The following is a 13,007-nucleotide window of genomic DNA, read 5'->3' on the forward strand; positions in this document are numbered from 1 at the left end:
CAATCATTTTCACCATGTCATGATGTATGGCCAGTTATCGCTCAAGAACAAATGTATGGCTAGCAGCTGGGAATTGTTCAGAAATATTTACGAGTGGTTAAAACTTGTCACATGATTAGATTAACCACATGAGAACAGAGTGCTGAAAAGCATCTAAAAATACTGAAAAGCATCATTTACTTGATGGCAGGGTTGCTGCCATGTACAATGGCAGCCGTTTTATTGTGAGGAGTGAAATAGCACCAAGCTCCATTGTGTTGATTCTACTGCTCGCTCTGCCTTCCCAGAGGAGCACATTCCTAGACATGATCGATGCATGCAGTATTGAAGTGAAATACTGCTGTCAACTTGCTGTATCTTACTGCTGCTGAAGTAGAGTTGGAGGATGTTTAAAGCGATGTGAAATGCCTGAATGTTGCACTGTTTCTAAAGATGGGGAGGGGCAGAGAGAGACTGGGTGTAAATATGGTTTTGTCTTTTTTTTATGGGGGCCTGTTCTGCCCTCTTCTCTGTCTTTCCCAAATACACTACATAGTGTAACCAGACAGTAGAGGATGTAACTAATGCTCTGATCTATTTTTAACATGGGAGAAGAAAAAAAAACTTTGTACTAATTCGCAAATAAAAAGGCTTTAAAAAGTTTTTTCTCTTTCCTCATTTGTATTAAAGTAATATTCTGGGTTAAATAATTTATCAGCCGTATTTGTAGCTTGCTTGCAGTAATGCACTTGGTCTATACTTTAAATATTATCTTAGTGGTACAGGATTTTACGATTTTAAACTAAATTGCGAACTTAACCTAACAGTAAACCGAAACACCTTGCATTTATTGAAGAGCAACTCGAGGGAGGGAAAAATTGGTAATATGAATTGTAACATGAGAATAAGGTGGATATGTTTTCAGAACAAATAACAAATTTGAATGTGTGATGTACAGCAGAATTAGAAAATATGTAAATATTACTATATAAAAAATTGTGCATTTTTGAATAGTGGTCAATAGAGAAAGTTTGTGTAGTTACAGCATCTACCAACAGGGGCTAATGGGTCCATGCTAACCCCCAAAAAACTTGTCCTCTTTTCATATTTTTGCTATTTGCTGCTATAAATATCTATATATCAAATGAGACCAACATCTTGACATCTGTTTAGGTTTATTTACATAGTTCAAAGAAAGACAAGTTAGAATCAACTCATAAAAATGCTATGATTTCTGAAGTGATTCAGAAATTTGAGTGTTTTAAGTATAACGAGTACATCAAGTTGTATTTTTATCACCAGCTTCAATACGTTGCAGATCACTGTAGCTCAAAGACAGGTGCAGTGACTAATAATATACAACCCACAGTGCAAGCAGCATGTGTACAAAGTGTGAGATGTCGTCGCTCAGTAAAACTGATAATGACAACAGTAGCTTCAATGTCAGTTTTTCTATCACACTGTTTCCATTCTCAATGTTTACATTTTTGGTGTGGATGAAAATGCCCACTGCAAAGGAACCAACACTCAGGCACCTAACAGGCAATCACAAACACCATGGCATTAGGAGTGCATGCTAGGACACACAACCGGATTTACCGAATGTAACCAGGATCAGAGCTGGAAAAGTGGCAACTGAAAAAAGACTTTTCAGGACACAAGTGGACAGACAGACACACAGTGATGAGTTCATAAGAGGACTGCCTGTGGGGGAAAAGATAAAAGAGAGCTTGGTTATGTTTTTCAGCTTTTTTTGAGTGTCCATAGAGGATCCAAACTACTGAGTGGATCGTCGCCCTCTGGTGGTCCCTGCAGGCCTTTGCCCTCTTGCGGCTGAAGGAAGCTTTGCTTGCTAATCCGTTGCTTGCCTTGATGGGCACTGTCCAGAGTGAAGGCTTCAGGTGTGAGAGAAGCAAGAAGATCTAAAGATGAGGAGGGGGGCGGAGAAGGAGCATAAAGCGCAGCTTCAGTCGATGGGTGGTGATTTGAGACAGGAGATCCAGGAGTGGACCTGGTGAACCCATTCCCTTGGCCACTAGGAGGCGAAGGTGACTGTGTCTTGCCTGGAGAAGAGGTGCAAGAAAGGGGGGGACTAAGGGAATCAGACATAGCTTCATAACAAAGCGTGTCCTGAGAAGGCCGAAGTGACATATCTGTAAAATCTGGTTCCACTGTGCTTGCCGCTTCAGAAACAGAATGCATCTGGTCTTGGCTGGGCTCTTGTTCATGGTCAACACTGGGTGGTCGAATGCTAAGTTTGGCCACGGTGGCCTGTATGGAACTAATAGGCATGTCTCCTCCCAGAACAATGTCCTGAGATTCCTGTCGCGAGTATGTCTAGAAAGTCACAAAATATTACATAATCACACTGATGTTTGGTTTATAAAAAGACAAGCGAATAAGAAACAAGTTGTTACCTTTAACGCAATGTTATTTGGGGTCCTGGTGCAAGGGGATGTAATAATGCCATGACGTTGCAGAACCTGCTCTGTATGTTTAAGAACAGCCTCATAGCAAAATTTGAGATGAAGCTGTGGAGGTTTTTTAACAAAAGTACCATTAAATTCTTAAAAACTTAACACTGTGCAAAATCTCAACCCTCTTTGGGAAAGTACCATTACCTTTTCTTGCAGCATATTCTTCCTTTGCTGCCTCATCTTCCTCACCAGCTGGATCAGGTCAGGTATACCATTGCCAGCCTCAACTTCTTGCAGCGCTGCATAAAGCAGACAGAAGGCACCAGTACGGCCAACACCAGAGCTATGAGAAACAGAAACAACATGGTAAATGAATTTGTTATTTTCTAATTTTGCTTAGCCTCGTCTATGTGTTCAATATAATTTGTAATGTCCTTTATGTGTTAAGGTATGGTACCTGCAGTGCACTACGACTGGAGTGTGTAGTGGGCGCTGAAGCAGGTAATGTCCATGGACTTCTTGAATAAAACGGATGAGGTTGCTTTTACTCTCTGGAAGGCCCCTTTTTAGGAAAAAATACAAACAAAAGTTATTAGTATTCCGATAGGTAGCAATTTTAATAGATTGACTGTTTAAGAATGAGTCCTCACAGTTCAGGCCATGAAGTAAACTGAAGGTGTACGACAGTGCGTCTCAAACTTTGGTCCCGATACTGCAGTCCTATCATGCGCTCTATATGTGTAGGAGTACTCTTCTGAGTGTTCAGGGTAAGGGTGATTGGCCCCTGAGCAAGTTGTTGGCCTCTCTCTGATGGAAAGTATCGCAACACCTTTTGCTAAGAGTAAAATAAAAATCATTGTAAATCACATAAAATGTCAAAAGCCAATTTGATTCTAGAACTTTTCAGGAAAAGTAGATTTACCTTTTCCAATTCTTGCTCAGACACTAGCATGACGATTACAGAAACTTTCTGCTCATAAACCATGAGCCAGAAGTCAGCTGCAGTGCCAGTGAGGGGAGCCTGTGTTGCAATGAGCCAGGGGCAGTATGGAGACAGGTCCTCAATGAAACTTGCATTGATGTAATCATCTTTACCGGAGCACAAGACAACACGATTGCAGTCGTAAGGCATAACATCCTGATGCCGGTTCTTCATGGTATAGCAACGAGCAATAGCGATAGAGAGCTGGCGAGTATCCTTCTCCTGCTGCTCCTGCAGTTCTTTCCATTGAGCGTCAAGTTTTGACAGACCTCCTTCCCCTGTTGGGCGCTCTAAGGATTGAACTGTTGATCTAAACCGTTCTAGCTGTGCACTGAGTTTCGAGACCCTTTCAGGTGCTTGGTAAGGGTCACCTTGGATAAGCCTCACACCCTCTGCTTTTTTTCTGTGATGTTCCTTCTGAGGGTCAGCTTTTGTGGGTAGTAAGACATTGTCCTTGGTGCCTCCATGCTGGCTCTCTGGGCTTGAGGAAAGCAAGTCATCAGTACTAGAGTTCTGTCGCTGAAACAAACTGGAGTCAGATGGAGTCACGGGACCAGTGGGTGTTGGAGCCTGAACTGAGGACTGCGGCAATGTTGCTCCTCCAGCTGGGGTAAGAGCAGGAGAAGGTTGTTGGGTGACCATACCAAGGGAGGGAGGACCAGGAGAGGGAGAAGGTGATGGGGCAGGAGAAGGTAGCACATGAGGCTGTGGTGCCCCTGGTGCTCCTGAGGATTGAGTTATCATGCTTTGAGGCCCTGCAGGAGTAACAGGTACTGGATGCTGCGCTGGTCCAGGAGGAATGTTCACACCTTGTGGAACAGCATAAGATATTGGGCCTCCCGGGGGCAGCTGTTGCGGGGCTAAAGGCTGTGAAGTGGGTGGTTGGGACTGAGGCTGCACAGGAACAGGAACACCTCCTGGAAAACTCAAAGATGCAGAGCTGGGAGGAATTGTTGGCTGAGGTTTGTAGATATTGTGAGGGTGTGCTGGAGGAAAGGATTGGGGAAGGATTTGAGGATGAGGGTGGTTTTGATGCTGTGAAGGAGTACTGGGGTGCATCTGAATCTGTGATGAGAGAGGGCCATGAACAGGAATATTAGCCCTCAGAGGGAATGCTGGGTACGCTGGCTGTTGGCTTGGTTGGATCATTTGTGATTGGGGGCAATGAGATATCGATTGGGAGACTGAGGGCATTTGTGGATGGGAGGAAGGAGACATGTGAGTGGATGGTGCAAGCATTTGTGGCTGCTGGGGAGGAGGCATCTGTTTTGAGGCAGGAGGTATCTGCATATGAGGTGCAGGGCCTAAATGATGAGACGATGGTGGTATCTGGGGATGAGGAGCATTGGGTAATTGATTGACGGGAGGTGTTTTTGGCTGTGAAGCAGGCGGAATCTGTTGATTGACATGTGATAAGTGTGGCACTGACACAGAGGGCACTGGATGGGAGGAAGGGGGAATTTGTTGATTAACGTGGGCTAAGTGTGGCATTGACATCGAGGGCACTGGCTGGGAGGAAGGGGGAATTTGCTGATTAGCATGAGCCAAGTGTGGCATTGACGCAGGAGGCACTGATTGGGAGGATGTTGGCATTTGTGGAGGTATGCCTGTATGGGCCATCTGGCCCGGGGTGACAGTGTTAACTTGTGGAGGTTGGGACTTCGGGACAAATGAGGCAGGAGGGTAACCCTGATAGGGCTGCACATGGGTAGCTGGAGCTCCAAACTGTCCTTGGATTTGAGGTTGATGAAAGTGTGGTGGTCCTTGTTGTCTTACTTGGGCTATGTATTGTGGAAACTGAGGCTTAATATGTTGTGGAGGCTGTGGCCCAGGCAAAGGTCTTGGCATTTGCTGTTGAGTTTGTACAGGTGGGTAAAACGGTTGTGGTTGACTTTGACCACCCTGTTGAGCAAACATTTGCTGATTGTGAGGCTGTGGATGAGGGGCTGGCATTGCCTGTGGTTGGCTCATTGGAGCACCAGGTTGTTGCATGTACTGGACGTGGGGTGTCATCTGAGGTGTAGCTGCATACACTGATGACACTGTTGGCATTTGTTGGTGGTGGCCAGGATAGGGCATAACTGCCTGGGCAGATGCAGGACTGTAGCTAGGAATAGGTGTCTGTACACTATCCACTGTAGTGGTGGAAGGTCGGACCGGAGTACCTGAAGGGCCGGATTGGTTCTGTGAAGATGGAGGACAGTACCCAGGCACAGATGGTGGTGGAAGGACCCGTGGGTTGGGCAGCTGTGGGAACTGTTGCTGTGCCAGAGGAGGCTGGGGAAGACTGTGACTGAAACTCTGAGAAAGGGGAGGAGTTGGAAAACAGGAGATCTGAGCAAGAACTTCAGGAGGTGGTACATTTTGAGGAAATCTGGGTTGTGTGTACATCAAGTTAGCTCCAGGCCAGCGCAAAATAGAGCTAGCAGTGGCTCCGGAGAGCACAGAAGGATGACCAGATGGTGGAATGGTAAATTCTGGAGGCAGGCTGCGTAGGTCTTCTGGAAGATCTCCACCAAGAGCTAGGATAGCAGCACTCAGCTCTGCCAGTTCAGGGTCATCCAAGTTGGCAGGATCCACACTTTGTCCTTTCTTCGGGGGTGGCTTTGGGGCAGTGGGTCTTTGGGGCACCTTTTTTTTTAGTTCTCTGTGAAATATTAAGCAGTCAAGTTAGAAGAACTAAAAGTAATTGGATGAAACACATTAAACTTTCTATTAAAAACAAGAAAGACACTGTCTGACCAAGAGGTTTGAGTTCCTGTGCAAAGAATTATACAACAGAGTAAAAAGATTGGAGATTGTAGTTACTTTTCCATTATGGCTTGTCTCTCTTCCTTTCGAGCCTTGCAGACAGTCTTGGCTTTCTCCAACAGGCGAGAGGCCTTTGTTTCCAGATCTTCATAAAATTCTTTGCCCTCCTGAGATTTCTTCATTAGATCTTCATAGGCCTCATAGGAGGCCACAAGCATCTGTACAGTGCTGTTCCATCTAAAAAGTAAATAAGTATACTGATGATGCTACGTTGCTAAAGTTTACTTTAAGTAACGGTCACGTCAATGTTGTTTCTTTTGAGTCATACTTATGTTCAGTTTCTGCCAGGCCCTTCCGCACAGTAGCATACTGCACATTGGCTTCTGTCAGTGCCTTCAGGATATTCTCCTGAGCTGTCAGGTTCTGATCAATGTATAATTTCACCTGCTCATACTTCTTAAGCTGTTCCTTAAACAGTTTCTATGGGGGAAAAGTCAGCAAAGATAAACTATAATGCAGTGACAAATTTCTAATGCAATCGCTTAAAAAATTAGTGGCACAGTCATGTAAAAACAATACCTTCATGTCAGCAAGCTCAGTTGTAACCAGAGAAGTAGTGATGTCATCCTGCTGAATGAGGTCTCTAAGTTGCTTTTCCAGGGAGCTTCGTTGGTCCCGCATCTCTTGCACTTTACCCAAAATTCTTTTCATAGTCTGGAGACCTGCCATCTCATCTGAAAATGTCAAAAACTTTGATTCACATGAACATACATAACATGACCTTAATGTGAATTATGTCATAAAACACCCACCCTCGCTAAGTTGGGGTCTTGGCAGTGCCTCTCTAAGGGTGTCTAGTGGTCCTCCAAGGAGTCTCAAATTGCTGATATGCAGATTCATGGCCCGATGAAGTTCTGTGTTGGTGAAGCTAGCTTTCTCGTGTGCTTCAAAATACTTTTCCAGGTCTCTCCGCAGCTCAGCCAGAGCTGAGGGCCGTTCTGGTACAGCCTGCTTCCCAGCAGCCTCTTCTAAACTTCGCTCCTCTGCCTCATCCTCATCCAATACATCTCGAATCTCCCGTAGAGAGGCTTCTACATCGGTGAACACACCTGAGAGGACTGATGAGGGAGAGAAATTGGATAAAAGAATTTAAACTTTTTTAATGTTTAACTGTACATTTTTAAAGAGCAATTAAATGGACTGAATTGAGAAGCACAACTTGATTCAAAAAGTAAACCTGAAGTATTTAGCTTTATAACTGGTAACATAAAAATTCCATGAAAAAGGTCTTAGAAGTGTTGCCACTAACCCTGCATTGACTGAATTAGGTTTTTTACAGTATCAGGTCTCACACTCAACCCAGCACATTTTTCCATTAGCACAGAAGGAAGGGTATTATACATCTCCATATTGTCTACTGACTCTGAGTCCAGACCGAGAGAGTCCATGAACTGTCTGTGGGAATATGACAACAGAGACATTTAGATGCATACTATGTATTTGTATTAAATTTCTTTAAGCTGTTCATACTCACTCTAATGTCTCATTCCTGCTGTCTATTTTTGCCATGACGGTCCTTAGCAGCTTGGCCTTCTCTTCACTGTAAATTTGAAAGAAAAAATAAGTTTTTAGTAGTAAAACATTTAGCAGTAAAACAATCCAACCATATTGGATTGACCTTCAAGTATAACGCATGGGGAACTGACAGTTATCAGAATGAGGAAGTGTTGATTGTGTGTATATTTAGATTATTATGGATATATAGATAAAGATACTAATTAGTCAAACCTGTAAAGAGATGAGGCCTCATGGGCAGACATGGGCACCAGCTTGGCAAAAATGTCTGGGCCAGTGACACTGGGGTCTGTTGGGTTTACAGGCAAGGCTTTCACCAGTGGGGCTCCTGTGATGGAGGCAGGAAAGCATTTACTTCTAGAACAGTTTCAAACTTTCAACTCTTGTTTTTTTGTTTGTTTTCATCCCCAGCCAATCTTAAGCTAATAGAAACATGCACTTATTCTAGTCATGCCATATAATGAATGAATGACATCCCCATGCAGTACACAGGACTACAACATAATGTTGGCCAAAATACCTTTCACTGAGGTCAGTGTCTCCAGAGGTGGCACAGATTCATGGTAAATGAAGTCATTGTCTTTTTTGGCAGAATTAAATCTAAAATGAAAAGTGACATGAGAAGTGACAAATGAGTTTCCTACGTTTTTATACAAAATTAATTATGACGTTTTGGTAAGTTAAGCATAACCATCATATCTGCTCACTTTCCCCCAATGACATCCATGGTAAATCTAAGGGCTTCCTGTACACTGTCTGGCTGACCCTTAGCCATCTTAATTGCCTCACTGAGTTTGTCTAGTGAGCTCTGAAGGTAAGCAACCTGTTGAAAAATAAATAAAGTATTAGACTAGATAAAAAAGGTTTACAAAACAGCTGGTTCTTTCTGGGTTCATTTCAAACTTATTCCAAAATCATCCTCTTCCTCTCAGTGGTTTAGTTGGTGGAAACAAACTATGAGAAATGTTAGCCACACTGTCCTTTCTAAAAAAAAAAGTCCTTTTTAAAGGGCAAGAGGCTAAGATGAGGTTGAAACTTGTTCTCCATGCCAAAAGAGAACAGATGGCCACTAAATGAAATTGAAGACAGAAAAACAGACATGTTGTACCCTCTCTCCATACTTCTGCTGCTCTTCAGCCTGTTTTCCCATGTGCAACTGTTGAGAGAACAAGGATTTGTTTGACTTGCTTAGGAACATTAAAAGAATAAAAATTACATTCGATCCGCCTGCTCTGTAGTTAATTAAACCTCAGTTTGAACAGAAGACTCACATGAGCAATTGCAGCAAAGTAATAAATCTTCATTTGCACTAATTTCTTCCAGTCTTTCTGTATCTTTCCTAACATTGAAGCGGTTTCTGAGTTCTCCAGAGCTCTGCATGCCTCTTTGTAATAGTCCACCACCTGAAGACAAAAAGATTTCATATCCAAATTTATCTAACAGTCATACTGCCAGCAAATGGGATAGCCATGAGCATGCTAAAATTTATCAACGAACCATGGTCTTAAGATGAAATGGTAAATGGTAGAAAAACAAGCAAGTACCTGGGCACTTATTCGAGCAACGAGAAAGCTCTTCCTGTTGTCCAACATAGATTTTTCCAACAGGCACTCTTGAGCCTGACCCTGAAAACAGCAATTAGTACTTTAGCCCTAATCTACAGCATGGCAAAAAAAAGATGTAAACAAGCACCCTTATGGCAGCAGATGAGTTAAACTAACAAGAGATCATACCAGCATGAGGTTGATGTTGAGATTGAGGATCTGGTGACTCATGTCCACACTGAAGTTGTGGCTGAAGTGATCTCTCAGGTAGGTGAACGCTCCAGCCGAGCACTGGAAGTGTGTGCAAGACACTTTCATTCCCTAATAGTTATGTGAAAAAATTAAAAGGTAAAAATAACATTTAAATATAAATTAAACTCAGATATTTAGAATTTTATGAAATCTCACGTAGTCGCTGCGTCACATTGCACACCCACAGACTTCTCACAGTCTGTTCGCGGACTGACCGATGTATATTTCTCACAGAACTCACAAAGCATTTTCTCAGTCTGGTGTCATGTAAAATGGCGGAGAAATAGCACTGCACCACTACAAAATTTTGTTGTTAAATTTGTTCGAATTTTACTATTGATAATGTCTTAGCATGAAATGGAAATGCACACATTTTTTTCTATTGCTTTGCTTTGGTCTTATTGTGAATGATTCATCAATGCACATGCTTCGTTTATTATTTGTGAAGAAGTGCTTAAAATGGAAATAATTATTTCTCAATCTGATGATATACGAGTAGCTGAATCCGCACTTCCGACATGATGTGCACATTGCATTAGATTGCATTATTTTTTAATTGGTGTATGTATGCTTCCCTAATTCCGCTCACCTCTTCGGACACCCTGTTGTCCATGGCTCCCAACATTGAATGGAGTGCTCCTACAACATGGAAAACATGACTCGAATCAGGAAACAAGCCAGGATTTGAACAATACCCTCCTCTGAACACCACAGTAGCTATTTTAATCAAAGACAATGCAGGCATTGACTAGAGGAATAATACACATCAGTCTAGTACTAACTCACCCAAATTATAAAGGATGCAAGCCTGCTCATAACAAATGTCCTCATGGGTCACTGTCTTCTCAGAAAATATCTCTGTCCTATATATTAAGGAAGAAAAGTGTTAGTGGAAGACTAAATGTCAACAACAGGCAGTATACGAGAGGGAAATATGATGGCTGGGTTAGTGCCCTCACCAGGAGATCGGGACAGCAGCTTCCTGCCCCAATCCCAAAGGCACACGACTCTGAAGATAGTGCAGTTGCCCAAAGTACTTCCTTAAGGTGCTGCAGCCTTCAAAGTCTCGTGTGACATTCACAGCACTCTAGAAAGGTAAGATAATGCAGAGAATATACAAAATCCATAACCATAGACTTCCCATCTACCGCTTGCTTAACTGGTAGAGCATGGTGATGAAATTTAAAGTGTGGTTTTCAGGTAAGTGGGGAGAATATTTATTTGATCCCCTGCTGATTTTGTAAGTTTGCCCACTTACAAAGGTCTGTAATTTTTATGGTAGGTTTATTTTAATGGATAGAGGCAGAATATCAACCTGCCTTTCCAGAAAAAACACATTATATAAAGGTTAGAGATATATTAGAAAATTATACCTTGAAGGCACTGTACGACTAACCTGTCTCAATTGCTCCAGTTTCTTCAGCTGCTCATTATAATTGTCAGGATCTTCACCGTAGTTCTTCAGTATGAACTGAGAAAAGGGAAAAAGCAAATAAGGATTTATACACAAAAGAAAAAGCAGGGGATAGTTCTGATCTTTCTGGCCACTTAACAGGACAATACAAATTTTCAATAGAATACAAATATTAACAATTAAATACAAAATATTAAAGAATGATTAATTATTTTGTATTCTTCAAATAAAAGTTGAGAATTTCTTAATTTCTGGTATATCTGGTGTATTTATTTTTATGTCATTTATTTATTTTCCTCTAACAAGACAATTTAATACAAACAAAATTAAATTAATTCAAACAAAATAAAAAAAAAGAAAGAAAGAAGTCAGAGAGACAGAAACAAACAAACAAAGCTCAACCTTTGACATTAAAGAGAAATATTTAGTCTGGAAAAATCTGGAAAAGCAGTTCCTCTTGAACTCTGTACACTAAATTATAATAGTTCTGTCAATTTGTTTGCATGCAACACTCATAATTACCATGTATAAACATAAACAACAACCTTAACAATCTGAACCTGCTGTTCTCCCTTTGGCCTAGTTTGAAAGGAATGGATCTGATAACTACTATGACACAAGCTGATAAAAATTCCTGACTACTGTGAGGAAGCGAAGGATGACGAAGCACGATTTTAAGTTTAGCACAATAATATAAACATTTAATTCACTGCCAAACAGTATGTATCCTCAGGAAGGGACACTGCAGATTAAACAATCATAATTTAATTTACCGGTACTCACCCTCATGCCTTATAAAACCCATGTGACTTCGTCAGTGTAACTTAAAATGTGTCGTTTGTAACGGAATGTCTGTTCTTTTCAATACATCTGATTAAATGGTGACCACAGCTGTCACGTGGTAGTAAGAATTTTACTGAGTAACTGTTTTGATGTCTCTATATAGGTCTCACTCAACGCTATAATATTTCCAAAGAGGATTTGGAATATAGCACAGAAAATCTTATGAAGGTTTTTTATTTTTTTTATTTTTGTTTAGTTTTGCACCACTGTACCCCATCCCCGTATTCATTACAAGTAAAAAATAAAAAGATAAAAAAATAAAAAAAAAATACAATATGAAGATCCTTTAAACCATCTCCTTTTGTATTCCGCAAAAGAAATCAGAAAGGATTTTAAATGACACCTTGGTAGGTAAATTAAATATATTTTTGGTTGAACTGTTCCTTTAAGAAAACACAGAATAGCTCACACAATAGCTGAAAAACAAGGCCCTGGGCTCAAACATGAGTTTTGGGGTAGATCACCTAAAAATATAATACTTAGTTATTTTCAGTGTGTGTTGTAGCAGTGACACTCGTGTTGCTCGATCAGGCCTGTCTGGTCCCTCACCTGTTTGACAGTAGAGCTGAACTCAAACTCCCCTGCCTCCTTCAGATCCAGCCAGATCATCGGCATTCGCGGCACGGCTTCCATCGCAGCCAACGATGTCGCTCAGCCGCCTAAAGTAGAATCGTATTATAGAGATCACGCACCTGAAAAGATACCTGCGGAATTATTATTTTCAATTTTACTGCTCTGAACGACTGTGTCATGTCCCCATTCACACCCAAACAGGAAGCGAATGCAGCTTCCGGAAGTGACGTCATTAGAGGTGACCTCTGATTCTGGGAAATGTAGTTCTGCAAAAAAGCACACAATTTTTGATGCTTTATGAAGAATTATTTAAATATATGATTTAACCTTAATAATGTGTTTTTATTTGTTTGAAATCTTATAGAAGATCTTATAGAAAAGGAAATGTGGTTCTGTTCTGTGCACTGCTGCATACTGATGTCTGTTATTCCATCTAAAAATGTACTGGTGTACCTAGGATATTGCATGTGTAAAAACTTTATTAAAGAATACTGTGTTTAAAAATCATTACAAAATATCTAGACAACAAATAACCTATTCATTTACTTTAGTGAAAATTGATAAAAAGTTATGTGTTTCTGATAGCGTTGAAACATCTGTGAAACATCTGTGAAACTTCAACTTTTTTTAGTCCTTAAGTGAGACCATAAGTAATAAAAGTAATATGAAGGAAATCA

The 13,007-nt window shown here is 41.2% G+C and overlaps 1 protein-coding gene across 1 annotated transcript; it reads right to left on the reverse strand.

Moving 5' to 3' along the window:
• Window positions 1–1,137: 1,137 nt before the first annotated feature.
• Window positions 1,138–12,541, reverse strand: ptpn23a (protein tyrosine phosphatase, non-receptor type 23, a). The gene is made up of 24 exons (XM_059568308.1): window positions 12,307–12,541; window positions 10,897–10,971; window positions 10,460–10,587; window positions 10,287–10,363; window positions 10,090–10,139; window positions 9,438–9,569; window positions 9,249–9,329; window positions 8,976–9,107; window positions 8,813–8,860; window positions 8,412–8,527; window positions 8,225–8,304; window positions 7,918–8,032; window positions 7,664–7,729; window positions 7,439–7,584; window positions 6,942–7,247; window positions 6,709–6,863; window positions 6,458–6,609; window positions 6,187–6,366; window positions 3,319–6,025; window positions 3,047–3,231; window positions 2,854–2,958; window positions 2,601–2,739; window positions 2,397–2,510; window positions 1,138–2,316 (listed from the first exon to the last, which is right to left on the reverse strand). Exons 1-24 carry the CDS (start codon window positions 12,388–12,390, stop codon window positions 1,723–1,725), a joined length of 5,967 nt encoding a protein of 1,988 aa, XP_059424291.1. The 5' UTR covers window positions 12,391–12,541; the 3' UTR covers window positions 1,138–1,722.
• Between the last annotated feature and the right edge of the window lie 466 nt (window positions 12,542–13,007).

The sequence above is a fragment of the Carassius carassius genome, chromosome 15 (assembly GCF_963082965.1).
Source record: "Carassius carassius chromosome 15, fCarCar2.1, whole genome shotgun sequence".
Lineage (NCBI taxonomy): Eukaryota > Metazoa > Chordata > Actinopteri > Cypriniformes > Cyprinidae > Carassius > Carassius carassius.

Excerpts from the sequence above, each read along its gene's own strand:
- ptpn23a (XM_059568308.1), bottom strand. The coding sequence starts at position 12,390 with ATGGAAGCCGTGCCGCGAATGCCGATGATCTGGCTGGATCTGAAGGAG. Across the intron at positions 9,330-9,437 it reads TCAACATCAACCTCATGCTG|GGTCAGGCTCAAGAGTGCCT; the intron begins GTATGATCTCTT and ends TGCTGTTTTCAG. Across the intron at positions 3,232-3,318 it reads CTGAGCAAGAATTGGAAAAG|CAAAAGGTGTTGCGATACTT; the intron begins GTAAATCTACTT and ends TTTTACTCTTAG.